This window comes from Melospiza melodia, chromosome 22, assembly GCF_035770615.1.
Source record: "Melospiza melodia melodia isolate bMelMel2 chromosome 22, bMelMel2.pri, whole genome shotgun sequence".
Lineage (NCBI taxonomy): Eukaryota > Metazoa > Chordata > Aves > Passeriformes > Passerellidae > Melospiza > Melospiza melodia.
Window position 1 is genome coordinate 3,241,554 of NC_086215.1, and position 13,892 is coordinate 3,255,445.

At 58.3% G+C, this 13,892-nt stretch overlaps 1 protein-coding gene across 4 annotated transcripts in view; it reads right to left on the reverse strand.

The window, feature by feature from the left end:
• RGS3 (regulator of G protein signaling 3) overlaps positions 1 to 13,892 on the reverse strand; it is a 92,195-nt gene that overhangs the window by 20,876 nt on the left and 57,427 nt on the right. For all 4 annotated transcript variants that reach the window (XM_063174416.1, XM_063174412.1, XM_063174413.1 and 1 more), the window contains one exon: positions 8,058 to 8,180. In XM_063174416.1, the coding sequence (XP_063030486.1) occupies positions 8,058 to 8,180 (123 nt within the window). The remainder of the gene's footprint in view (positions 1 to 8,057; positions 8,181 to 13,892) is intronic.

The window sequence follows — 13,892 nt, forward strand, 5'->3', positions numbered from 1 at the left end:
CAGCTCCTGAGCAGGCTCCAGCTGCTGCCTGCAGCCTCATCACTGCAGGGCAGGTGCCGGGGGACCCAGAGCTGTGAGATGATGTCTGGGTCATAAATATCCCTGGCAGTAAAAATCCAGAGTGGTGGGAAAGGGGGAGGAAGGAGCAGATCCTCTCACTGCCATCAGCCCACAGAACCCTTTCCCTTCAGTGCTGCTCAGCAGGAGAACCTGCAGCTCTGTGGGCAGGGCAGAGCTCTGTCCCCTGGGCAGGGTGAGGGGGGTGACAACCACAGCCTGATGCATTCAGTCACTGCAGATCCACTGGGAAGGGCTCATCCCAACACCACTTACACAGGACCAGAGGCTTGTGCTGGAAGCTGTTCCTGTGCTAGCAGAGACCCCTGGAAGGAAACATCCACCGGGAGGAGAGGACCTGGCAGAGCAGCTCTGCTGTGACTGCCTCCAACAGGACCATGGCCAGAGCCACACACAGCAGGGAGGAATCCCAAATGGTCCCAAACCCAACTCTGGTGGCTCCAAAGGCACACACAACCCTCATGCAGTGCTGCTGGCAGGCCTTGCCCTGCTGCTGCATAGGAAGGTGCTCGTTCAGGGCAGGACACCAAGCCTGGTGGAGGGCCAGGGTGCCACAGGGACAGGATGAAGCTGTGCCTACCAGTCCCACACCACTCTGGGCATCACCACCCAAAGCCCCCTGAAATTTTGAATAAATCCTTTAACTCTGCAGAGATATCAGGGTTTGGATAACTTTTGCATGAAGTTATTTCAACTTGGCTTCAGAGTCTGCCCAGTCACACACTCACAGTACTCTGCCATGCCCGGGGGGAAGAGAAGGAGCAGCCACCCGAGGCAGGAGGGGTTTGGGCACAGGCAGGAGGGGTTTGGGCATAGGCAGGAGGGGTTTGGGCACAGAAGAACAGGGCTCCAGGCTGGCAGGCTGCAAGAAGCACTTGCAGCACCTCCATTAAATCACAGCAGCTCTGGCTCAGAGCACTCAGCTCTGCCCACCCTTGCAGATGATCTCACCCTGCTCAGGCGCCGCTGCTGCCAGCACTTTCCCCTTCCCAGCCCTTCTGGGGATGGCCAGGAGCAGCCCTTCAGGGTTTGACACTGCCTCTGGCCATGATGGAAGCGCTGGCAGCTGCTCCTGCCCAGCTGCCCTGAGCCTTGTGCTGCTGCTGGGGGTGAGGGGTGTGGGCTGGCCAGGAGAGATCTGCCCCAGGAACCTCTGGGACAGGGGACAGCCCTGCTCTGCTCATGGCTCAGGAGCACAGCCAAGCAAAGGAACAATCCCAGGGGAGCTGTGGCTCTGGGCCCCTCTGCTCCCTTCCTCCTGCCCCTGCCTCGGGCACTGGGGCCACTCAGTGCCACCAGGAACGGCACCAGGGCTGGCAGCAAGGCCAAGGGGGCCAGGGCTCAGTGACCCAGGGCTCAGGGAAGTGATAAACAGATCAGCACCCAGCCCAGCATCCCATCCAGCCCACAGGCACAGCCCAGCTCCCTGGGGCCTTGGGACGTGTCCTTGCTATGGAGGCTAGAAGCCAACTGATGTGCAGCTGCTCAGCCTGGAGTAGAGAAGGTTCTGGGGAGAACTTAGAACCCCTTCCTGTGTTTAAAGGGGTTCCAGGAGAGCTGGAGAGGGACTTTGGACAAGGGCCTGAAGTGACAGGACAAAGGGAATGGCCTTAAGATGAAGGATGGCAGGGTTAGGTCAGATATTAGGAAAAAATTCTTTACTATAGAGGTGGGCAGGCCCTGGCACACGGTGCCCAGAACAGCTGTGGCTGCCCCTGGATCCCTGGAAGTGTCCCAGGCCAGGCTGTATGGGGCTGGAGTAACTTGGGATAGTGGAAGGTGTCTCTGTCCACGGCAGACGATTTTAAAGATTCTTTCCAACCCAAACCAGTCTGTAGCTCCATGACTGTTTAAGGAGGGACAGACTCCTCCAGATTTTAAGTGGACAGAGCTGCACTGGAGCCTGACTCAGAGAGGAAGAGCATCTCTGGTCCCACATCCTCACAGATCCACGGAGCCTTTGGCTGTCCTTAGCAATGAGTTTCCCCAGTCCAGGATGAGAGCTGCTGTTGGAACAGTGGAACAAGACTTTGTTTTGTTTTTGTGACCTGGCTGCACGTGCTGCCAGCTGATCCTTTGTCCCTCACTGGGGCAGAATCACCCTCAAGGTTTCTCCCCTCTTTGAGCCCCCTGACAGCACAGTTAGGTGCTCAGAGGGTATGGCCAGGTTCAGGTTGGCCCTCCAGGTGCTGCTGTGCTGTGCTCAGCCTTGGCCAGCCTCTCGTGTTGGTGTGTGGCAGGAAAGGCTCTGGTGAAGCTCCAGTTTTCCTGCACCCTTGGCCATGTCCTGCCCCACAGCAGCAGATGAGCAGAACCCCCTGGAGCAGATGGCACCCATGGGGCAGCAGGTTCTCAGCCCAAAATGAGAAGACTTTGGCCAGAAACAAAATCAGAAGGTACAAAATCCTCCCCTCCTTCCCCATCAAAGAGCTGATCACACTCTAGCTAAACTGCTCAGAGACACAGGGAGGAACGGGGCTGTCCACACTTGTCCCCAAGTGTTTGTCACACCCCAGAGCCTGGTGCTGGACTGTGCACTGAGGGCCAGGAGATGCCCCAGTGCAAGGAGAAGGGATTTACTGGGACAGGGGGTGCCCAGGAGCAGGGATTGTGGGGGGACAGCAGGGTGGGGTGCTCGGGATGAGGAGGAGGAGGCAGGGGGTGGGACAGGAGAGGGGTGACCCCCACTGAAGCAGCCGCAGGTGCCCTCCCAGCCCTGGTTTCAATCAGCCCTCCATCACACACTGTTTGCTTTTGCCGACAGCTCATTTACTCGCACTTGTCAAGCACGTTGTAAATAAGTGAGAGAAACAGCCCTGCCCTTCCTGAGCAAGGCACGGCCAGGAAGGGGCCGGTCCCCCCGCCGCTCATTCCCAGCACCGGAGCCAGCGCTGCCAGGAGGGGCCGGGTCATCCACGCTGCTCCCAGCAGGGCTGGGAAAGCGCTGAGCATCCACCACCGCCCTCGGGAAACAAGGGGAGCACCCGTCCTGGACTCCCAAAGTCCACGCCACCGAGTGTCCGTAATTATTTAGCTTAAGGATAATCTGCATCTCTCAGATACAGCCAGCCATCATCTCCGAGGTAATCTCAGGTCACGGAGCCAGAAGGGAAGAGTAATCAGCCGTTCTGAGTGTGGAAGACACAAAGAAACAAGCAGTGAGAATCAGACGGTGGCAGCAGGTCCGTCACACACAGGGGGGGTTGTGCTGTGTGTGGAGCTTTACTATCACACACAGGGGGGGTTTGCTGTGTATGGAGCTTTACTATCACACACAGGGGTTTGCTGTGTGTGGAGCTTTTCCATCACACACAGGGGGGGTTTGCTGTGTGTGGAGCTTTACTATCACACACAGGGGTTTGCTGTGTGTGGAGCTTTACTATCACACACAGGGGTTTGCTGTGTGTGGAGCTTTACTATCATACACAGGGGTTTGCTGTGTGTGGAGCTTTACTATCACACACAGGGGTTTGCTGTGTGTGGAGCTTTTCCATCACACACAGGGGTTTGGTGTGTGTGGAGCTTTTCCATCACACACAGGGGTTTGCTGTGTGTGGAGCTTTTCCATCACACACAGGGGTTTGGTGTATGTGGAGCTTTACTATCACACATAGGGGGTGTTTGCTGTGTGTGGAGCTTTTCCATCACACACAGGGGGGGTTTGCTGTGTGTGGAGCTTTTCCCTGGCAGCCACAGCAGCTGGAGCAGCCCCAGCCCAGTGCCTGCCCTGCCCCTGCTCTCTGCATTTGCCCTCTCTCCCTTCAGCCAGGCTGAATTTCCCCAGCTGGTGCAGCAATGTGAGGGGAGCCCAGCGCTGATGGTCAGCACCCGAGCCAGGGTTAACGCAGTTAAAGCACAAAGCTGCTCCTCTGTAATCTCATTGCCGAGGCTGTGGTTCCTGGCAGCCCCAGACAGCCTCCAGGCTCCTCACAGCCCCAGAGGGGAAGGTTTGCTCCAAGATGGGGATGTGTTTTAGAGGGACTCGCTCAGCACAGTCACAGGGCAGGGGCAGCATCCAGAGCAGACCTGGGCACAAGGATGACAGGGGGAAGGCTCTGCAGGTGCAGAAAATCCCCACAGGGCAATTCCTGAGCTGCCGCAGCCACCTGGGTGGGTTTGCAGCTCAGGGGAGTCCAGCCAAGTCTTACAGTGAAAGCAGAGCCCCATTTGCAGCACATCCCTGACACTGACATCTGACACCAGGGACAGACAGCTGGACCACAACAACAGCCACGCTGTCCCCAGAGCTCCCCCCGCCCTGACTCTGGCAGGAAAAGCCCACTGGGAGCAGGGCTGGACTATCACAGCTGCATCCCTCATGGATGTCCCTTCCTCCATCTCCAGAAGCAGATGCTGCATTTGCTCAAGTCCCCCAGAAATCAACAGCTTTGCTCCAAACCCAGCTCTGACAGCAGCACTGCCAACACAGCCCCTGCAGGGCTCATCCTCCTGGCCTGACACCATCCTCCCTGGGGACACTGCCAGGGGCACTGCCAGAGGCACCGACAGCTCTGCAGAGCCTGGCCCTGAGCCACCTCCCTGCCCTTAGTGCTGCCCTGCCCAGGAGAGCTCAGGGGGGCCTTGAAAAACAGGAGGCACCACCCCAAAGCCCCAAATCTGTCTGATATCTGCACAGCTTGAAGGCTGCAGCCATGGAGGCTCCTGAGGAGCTGCTCTGTGCTCGGACAGTGTCCCTTTTCCTGCCTCCAGCACACAGCTGGCACATGGCACATGGGCTGTGCTGGCCCTTCATCCCCACCCCACAGCAAAGCCCACATCCCCTTGGCCAGACTGTGGCCACAGCAAAATGAGCTGCCTCTTGCTGAGCTGCAGCAGTTTTGAAGGCTTTGCAAATCAGATTCCTGGCCAGGCTGATATTTCCAGCTTAATTTGTCTGTTCACAGAGCACAGACACTGGGCTTTTTCCCTGAATAGCCCTAGTATCAAATGACCGGTAAGCCAAGCTAATGGATCAGTTCTCCCTTGCAAGAAGCAGCTGATTTTCCCAGCTCCTGTCTCCCACTGCTCTGGCATCCCCAGAGAGGTCTATCCTGAGAAACCAGCCTGGACACAGCCCCAGCTGCAGCTCTCCCAGCTCAGGCTCCTGCCCAGCCCTGTGTGCCCACCCTGCCCCAAGCACCCTCCCTGTCCCCTCAGGATCTCCTTCCTGCACTTCACTGCTCCTTCTTGCATTTTATACCAGGTTTGCTTTAAAATTGCATCCTGGGCTCTTTACACCTTGCTGGGACGGAAATGATGTTTAAACTCAATTTACAGTGCCTGGTAGTTGCTGTCACACTCCTCTTCTCCCTCCTGGCCCCACACCCCAGCAGTGGGATTTCCATCAGCTTTGGCAAGCCAAGACAAACACCCTTTGTCACGACTTTGGAGGGCCCATGATGGCTCTCCACAGCACCCAAAGAACACCCTCCTGGCTACTGAGGCACAGAAAAGCTTTTGAAAGAGATGTGATGTCCTCTGGAGCACTTTTTCACCTGCCCAGTGGCCAGGCTCCTTCCAGAGCTCAGGGAGCAGAGGCTCCAGGGCTTTGCTGTGAGCACAGCCCCACACCCTGCCATGGGCTGGGCAGGGCAAACAGCCCCATGCCCTGAAAGCCCCAGAGCCCAGAGCCCCTGCCAGGACGGAGCCCCCAGATGCCCCTTTGAGATGCTCAGATTGGAAATGTCCCTGCACAGCTCCACCCTGGCTGGTCCCCAGCCCGAGGCAGGATCACAGCCAGCCCAGCACAGAGCTGGAATCAGTGGGTTCCAGCAGGGCCCAGTGCCAGCCGGGTGCCCCAGGGCCAGCAGAGGTGGCCGAGCTGTCACCTGTGTGCACCAGCGGCCCGGGGCACCCGCAGAGCGGGAGCTTGGGCTGCTAACGAGGTTCTCAGGCTTTGTGCGCTGCTGTTGCTATTTTAGTCTGCCTGAAACGTGCAGGAAAAGGAATCCGGAGGCTGTGTCTCCTGCGGAGCTGTTTGTGCTGACCCACTTTGGGAGCTGCGGAGCCGCAGCCACAGCGCCGGGAGCGGGGCCGGGCAGCGCCGGGAGCGGGGCCGGGCAGCGCCGGCCGGGCCGGGCCGCGGCGGCGGGAGGAGCCACCGGCCTGGGCCGGCAGGGGACAGCGACCCACACCGGGAGGGGACAGCCACCCACACGGGGACAGCAGGGGACAGCCACCAACATGGGGACAGGGACCCACACGGGGACAGCCACCCGGCCTGGGCCGGCAGGGGACAGACACCAACATGGGGACAGGGACCCACACGGGGACAGCCACCCGGCCTGGGCCGGCAGGGGACAGACACCAACACGGGGACAGCAGGGGACAGCCACCAACATGGGGACAGGGACCCACACGGGGACAGCCACCCGGCCTGGGCCGGCAGGGGACAGACACCAACACGGGGACAGGGACCCGGCCTGGGCCTGCAGGGGACAGACACCAACACGGGGACAGCAGGGGACAGCCACCAACATGGGGACAGGGACCCACACAGGGACAGCAGGGGACAGCCACCAACATGGGGACAGGGACCCACACGGGGACAGCCACCCGGCCTGGGCCAGCAGGGGACAGACACCAACACAGGGAGGCGACAGGCACCCACCCACACGGGGACAGCCACCTGGCCTGGGTCGGCAGGGAACAGGGACTCACAAGGGGACAGGGACCCGGCCTGGGCCGGCAGGGGACAGGAACCCACACGGGGACAGCACCAACACGGGGACAGGGACCCACAGGGGGACAGCCACCGGCCTGGGCCGGCAGGGGACAGCCACCAACACAGGGACCCACACAGGGACAGAGAACCACACAGAGACAGCCACCAACACGGGGACAGAGACCCACACGGGGACAGCCACCTGCCCTGGGCCAGCAAGGGACAGCCACCATACGGGGACAGGGACTTACACAGGGACAGGCACTCACATGGGGACAGGCACCCACCCACATGGGGACAGGCACCCACACAGGGACAGGAACATGGGCCAGAAGCTGCTCCACCACCCTACACCAGCCAAGGGAGGGATCCGGGCATTTTACCCCCAAAATCTTCATCTGCAGCACTTAAAGCTCCTCAAACACCCCACACAGAGGTTTCTCCTCTCCCAGAGCAGTGTCACCCTCCAGGGGTTTCTCCTTTCCTAGAGCAGTGTCACCCTCTAGGGGTTTCTCCTTTCCCAGAGCAGTGTCACCCTCCAGGGGTTTCTCCTCTCCCACAGCAGTGTCGCTCTCCAGCAATCCAAACCCAGCCCCCAGGACACAACAGGACCCAGCAGAGAGTGCCACTGTCCCACACAGCTCCGTGGGGCAGCCCTGGCCCCAGAGGAAGTGGTTTAGGGTGTTCACTGCACCCACAGAGGGCAGGCAGAGCCTCGGAGCCCTGCTCACACACATTTCTGTGCCAGAGCTGCTGAGACAGCGCTCCCGGGCCAGGCTGAAGCTCCTCAGTGTGGGAAAAGTGCTGGGGCTGCCTTGCTGGGCATGAAAAACAGCACTGCCCAAACAAGCCCTCTGTGCATGGAGCACATCTGTGGGGTCAGAATCAAACACCTGAGCCCACCCAAGGGCACAGAAGGGGCAAATCTCTGCCCCAGTGCCCCCATCACCTCAGCCTTTACATCAGCACCCAGAGATCCCAGCTCAAACCTCTCCCTCTGTTCTCCATCCTGCCCCAGAGGCGAGCTCTCAGAGCAGGCTGGAGCCTCAGCTGTCCAAATATCCAAATGCAGATGCTGGGAGGTGTCAGCCCAGCCTGCCTCAGCTCCAGCCAGCAGATGCAATTGCAGCCACTGCTCCCCAGGCAGGGCAGGAAGCTGCAGACACAGCAGTGCCTGAACACAAACTCCCTGCTCACCTGGCAAACAAAGAGCCTCCTGCACACCCTCCTGGCAGGAGCATCCCTGGCAAAGCCCCCCAGAGGCAGAGCCTGCCGTGCTCCAGGCAGGAATCCCCAGCTCCCGTGGCTCTCTTACCTTGCTCTCCGTAGGAGCCGCTGCCGGATGTTGCTGCTTGGTGATGTTCTCAGCCAGACACCAGCAGATCCTCTTCTTCTGCTCCTGGGAGTAAGCCTCCAAACTTAATAAGCACTCCGACTTCTGACGTAAAGGAAACACAGGCAGGGAGAAGGTCATTAGCTGTGTGTCACAGGCCCTGCAAACTCCTCTGTCCCCACACAGCACGGCAGAGCAGGGGACAGCTCTGAGCCCTGTCCTGCGCCCTGGGCACAGGAGAGGCAAAGGCACTGGAGATCAGCTCCCTCCAGGGACAGGGAGAGTGCTGCAGGGGAGCTTCCATGGGCAGAGCACAGGCAGTCCTGCACCCTGTGCCACTGCAGGGGAAACCGAGGGTGGAAATTGCTCTTTGCCATATGCAAACATTAATGAGGCACCAGAGCATGAACTGGTGAGAACGAGAGCCTTTGGGCTGGGTGGGGCTGGGAGGAAGAGCTCAGGGAAGCTCCAGAGCAGCCTCACTGTCCTGCTGCTCACTGAACACCAGGATGAATCTGGGGATAAACGTCAGAGCAGCCCCCATCCTATTCCTCGTTTAACATCAGGATGAATTTGGGGATAAAATCCAGAGCAGCCTTGCTGTCCTGCTCCTCACTGAACACCAGGATCAATTTGGGGGTACACTTCACCGCATCCTCCCCATCCTGCTCCTCACTAAACACCAGGATGAATTTGGGGATAAACTCCAGAGCAGCCTCCCCATCCTACTCCTCATGAACACCAGGATCAGAATTTGGGGATAAACTCTAGAGCAGTCCCCCATCCTACTCCTCATTTAACATCAGGATGAATTTGGGGATAAACTTCAGAGCAGCCTCCATCCTATTCCTCATTTAACATCAGGATGAATTTGGGGATAAAATCCAGAGCAGCCTTGCTGTCCTGCTCCTCACTGAACAGGACGAATTTGGGGATAAACTCCAGAGCAGCCTCCCCATCCTACTCCTCATTTAACATCAGGATGAATTTGGGGATAAACTCCAGAGCAGCCTCCCCATCCTGCTCCTCACTGAACAGGATGAATTTGGGAATAAATTTCACAGCATCTTCCCCATCCTGCTCCTCACTGAACACCAGGACCACAATTTAGGGATAAACTTCACAGCAGCCTCCCCATCCTGCTCCTCACTGAACACCAGGATGAACCTGGGGATAAACTCCAGCCTCCCTGTCCTGTTCCTCACCAGGATGAATGTGGGGATGAAGCTCCAGCTCTGGTCACACACTGTCTGTTAGCAACATGCAACAAGGAAGGAATTAAGAGAAATGATGATAAGTCATCCCAGCTGAGTCCACCTCCTCTTGTGCCCTTCCCTGCACACACCTTCTGTTCCTCTTGGACAGGTTTTCTTTGGGCCAAATCTCACTCACTTAAGGAACTTTCTGACCAAGTCCCTTCAGCAGCTGTCTCCCAGCCCTTCAACTGCTTATCTCTCATGCTAAAAATTAAGCATTATAACATCTGCTGCCTGCTGGGATTTTGCACGTTTCACTTTATAAAGGGTCCAGAAATGCCCAAGGTTGGATCATCTCCTTAAGTGGCCAGAGGGGAAAAGAAAAAAAAAAAAATCAAAGCACAACTTTAGGACAGACTGCAAAGAAAGGAAAAAGAATCGTTCACTAAGGGCCATAAAAAAGACCTTTCCTTTCCCCCCAGAATTTCCTTCCAGAAGGGCAGGTCCCCAGTAGCTGGTTTTTCCCAGAAAGGTCAGAGAGAACCTGCAGCTTTGTGACTCCAGAGACATAACACAGCCAGAAGGGGAAATGCTCTTTAGTCACACCATTTAAATCAGTGTTTGCATTGGATGGGAATTCATTCATGTTCCATCCAAAATCCCCTGAAGTGGTAAATAAACCAAGCTCCCACATCACCTCCTGGGAAAGAGGGCTCTGGCTCAGTCCTTGCCCCTGCAAGGAGACTTCCATGAAGGAAAAAAGTTTGAGCTTTCTTATGCCTGGACATCCCCACACTTATTCCTACTGGTTTTAACACTGAAAATTCCTTCTCAGGCTTCCTGAGCACAATGGGAATGAGCAGAGGTTTGGGATTCAGGGACAGGAAGTGGTGGGGCTCCCCCTTGCCCCCAGATCCTGGGTGGCAGTGATGCTCAGAGCATCCCTGGAGTGTCACAGTGAGTTTTCCCCATCCTGGATGTCCCAGTCTGTCCCAGTCCCACACCAGCAGGTCACCAGGCTGCACCACTGTGACACCCACTCATCCCTAGGAATCATTCCCACTTTAGAGGGGAGGATGGGCACCCTTTGCTGGGATGGAATCCAGGCTGGCACTCCCCTGCCCCACACCTGTGGTCAGAAGAGAACAAAGCAGGAGCTCAGCAGAGCCCCAAAGCCCTGGGGAGCTGTGAGGAGCCCACCCTGGTGCTGGAATTGCTGCACACCCCCAGCCCTGCCAAGCTCCCGTGGCTCCCCTGCAGCCAGGCTCGAAGCAGCTCCAAGGACATCTCTGTGCCCTGGCTGTGACAGACACAGAGCTCACCTAGCCCAGCCCTGAGCCCCTCCCTGATTCAATTACAGCCCATCTCTTTGATTGAATTTAGCACTCAGCCACGCTCAGCTCCTGCTGGCTGCTGGGAGCAAAGTGTCCCCTGCTCCCCCTGAGCTGCTGCAGGCTCCCCAGCCTCGGCCACCCAGGAGTGGCACAGCCAGGAGAGCACAATTCCCTCTGCTCCAGAGCTCAGGGAAAGGCAACCAGCCCAAAGTGTGTGCCAGGTACTGTGGGCAAGGCTGAGGGGGCACATGAACAGCCAAAACTGCATTTGTCCTACATAAATGCACCACAGTGACATTTAACCTCTCCAATGTGCATTTCCCAAGGAAAGAGCTCTGGTTTTCCCTCTCCCATCAACCTGCTTGCCCAAAAGCTTCACCTGGACTGGGGAAAGCCCAACCTGCAGGGGCTGAGCACCCACAGCTGCCTCCAAACCCAGGCAAAGCCCTTTGGGATGCAGCCAGATGAAGGGTTGGGTGTTATTTGGGATAAAACTCGTGTCCCTGGAGCCTGGTCCAGGCTGGGTGCTGAGCTGCCCACCCAGGGGAGGCTGGGGAGGGCTCAGGGAGCTGTGCCTGCACACGCTGCCCTGGGAGCTGGGAACAGCCTCCCCTGATTGTTTTCCTTCAGGGAGGCTGCTGCTGGCCTGCCAATATTTACAGAGAGAAAACAGGGTTTGATCTCCAGGGCTGGGAAAGGAGGATGCAGATGGTGTGAAGGGGGCCTTTGCCACCAGATAAAGGCAGCGACTGGAGTGGCTGCCAGTGGCTTTCTGCCTGCCTTCCCACAGTGACAAACATGTTATTGCAGGTGCTGTGTGCTCAGGGCAGTCTCAGCACCCCACACTGCCCGAGGGAGAGCAGCAGAACACAGCAGGTACTGCAGAGAGTGGCCCAAGCCAGCACCAGCCCCAGCCAGGCCCTGCCACAGCCAAGGAGAAGTTCCTCCTGCTCCATGGGAACAGCTCCTCCAGGCTGGGACCCAACCCCACAGCAGCCAGGGACAGGTCTGGCCATGCAGAGCTCCTGCCTACCCCAGCAGACAGCACACAAGGAGGGGCTGAGCACTCTGCAGCCCATAAATCATGAGAGGAGCCCCAGAGAATGGCAGGAGCCCCCAGACCCCACACCCCGAGCCCCTGACTGCAGACAGCCCTCTGTGCAGGGCCCAGCACACACTGGGGCTCTGTGTGACACTGCAAAGCTGAGACACCACAGGGAGGAGGAGCCAGACTCAGTCTGACACCTCTGGTGCCCTGAGCTCAGTGCCCAGCAGAGCCCAGGGCTGTTCTCACACCACTGTCTGTCCTGGCTGAGTGAGGGACACATTCCCAGGCTGGCAGGGAGGGGTGATGTCACACAATCACTGACTGGTTTGAGGTGCAAGGGGCCCTAAAGCCCACCCAGTGCCACCCCTGCCATGGCAGGGACACCTCCCACTGTCCCAGGCTGCTCCCAGCCCTGCCCAGCCTGGCCTTGGGCACTGCCAGGGATCCAGGGGCAGCCCCAGCTGCTCACAGCTGCAGGGATGCTCTGGTGCTCCTTCCCCGGGCTCTGTCCCCAGGCTGGTGGCAGGGTGCTTTGGGGACAGGCTCCCAGCCCAGCCCTGCCCTCCAAGGCTCAGGGTTGGGTCCTGGCCAAGGGCAGCAGAGATCCCAGAGGGGAAGTACCTCGGAAACTGCTCCAGACTACAATGGCTCCAAATCACAGAGCAAACCTTCCCAGGGAGAAACAGCCAGCCCTGGGAATATCCTGTGCACAAAACAGGCACTGCTGCCTGCTGACTTCATGCTCCACCAACCAAGGGCTGCTGAGAAAGTTCTGTTTGCTCCCTGCTGGGAGAGTGGGGGGGACCAGGGCTCTTCCTGTGCATTTTGGACTGCTGGGCACACTGGTGAGGCCCAAAAAACAAACCCTGGCACTAACAGCAGGGGCCCTGCCAGAGCTAGGATGCCCAAAAGGTGCCAGAGGTGCTGCAGGAGAGGATGTGCATGGAGATAACACTGGCAGGACACAGCAGTCCCTGCAGTCTCAGCAGTCTCCCCATGCATCTCATGCTCTGGGTCTTGTTTCTGGGAGCACTGATGATGGCACAGCCTGGGGGTGTGGATGCCACATCCCTGGAAGTGTCCAAGGCCAGGCTGGACAGGACCCTGAACAACCTGACCCAGGGAGAGGCATCCTGGCCATGGCAGGGCTGGAACAAGATGAGCTCTGAGGTCCAGCCCAAACCATTCTGTTACTCTGGGGTTCTCTGTTAAACCTCCAAGAGGAAAAGCAGCCTGAAGAACCTTTTCCACCCCCTGTGGAGCAGCCAGTGAGGACACAGGGCTGTTTTCCTGGCCAGGCAGTTGTCTTCACGTGGCTCATCAGGTAAAAGCCTTCCCAGGAACCCCTGAGAGGAGCCAGGCACGGAGCTCCCGCTGCAAACACAGCAAACAGAGAGCAGGGCCAGCACCTTCCTGCTCTGCAGACATCCTTTCCTCTCAGAGCTGAGTGGCCCCAGCAGCACCAACCTCACCCACCCAGGGCCAGCACAGCCCCAGAGCTTCCCCAGAGCTTTCCCTGCCTCTTCCCTGGCACAGCCCCATGGGCAGAGAGCTCCAGCCTGTGCAAACAGCCCCAGGGCCCTCTGGAATCCTCAGCCCGTGCTGTCTGGGCCTTTTAAAAATCTCTCTAGCACTGTAACTGCACCATATTAACTCTTCTTTTTGCCAATACCTGGGAAATTACCCCAAAATTAAAGCTGGGGGGGAAAAACTCCTGGTTTTTTATTTGTTATCTCAACACTCAGGGTCAGGCTGAGCTGTGTGAAGATGCACAAAACCAGGAGAGCAGAGTGTCCCTGTTTATCTGCTCCTCCAGCTGGGACACCAGCACTCCCTGCTCTGCTGAGGAGCCCTGAGCTGGGAGCTGGCAGTGCCCAGGAGCTGGCAGTGCCCAGGCTCTGGGTTGTGCCAGCCTGGGGTTTCTGCCATGGTGTCACCCAACATCTGAGCCAGGGAAAGCCCCCAGGCCAAGAGGGGAGCCCAGGGTCTGTCTGCACAGAGCAGCAGCCTGGCCCCAGCTCCAGAGCCACTGCCATGGCTGTCCCAGCTCCAGAGCCACTGCCATGTCCCAGCTCCAGAGCCACTGCCATGGTGTCCCAGCTCCAGTGCCACTGCCATGTCCCAGCTCCAGAGCCACTGCCATGGGTGTCCCAGCTCCAGAGCCACTGCCATGGCTGTCCCAGCTCCAGAGCCACTGCCATGGTGTCCCAGCTCCAGAGCCACTGCCATGTCCCAGCTC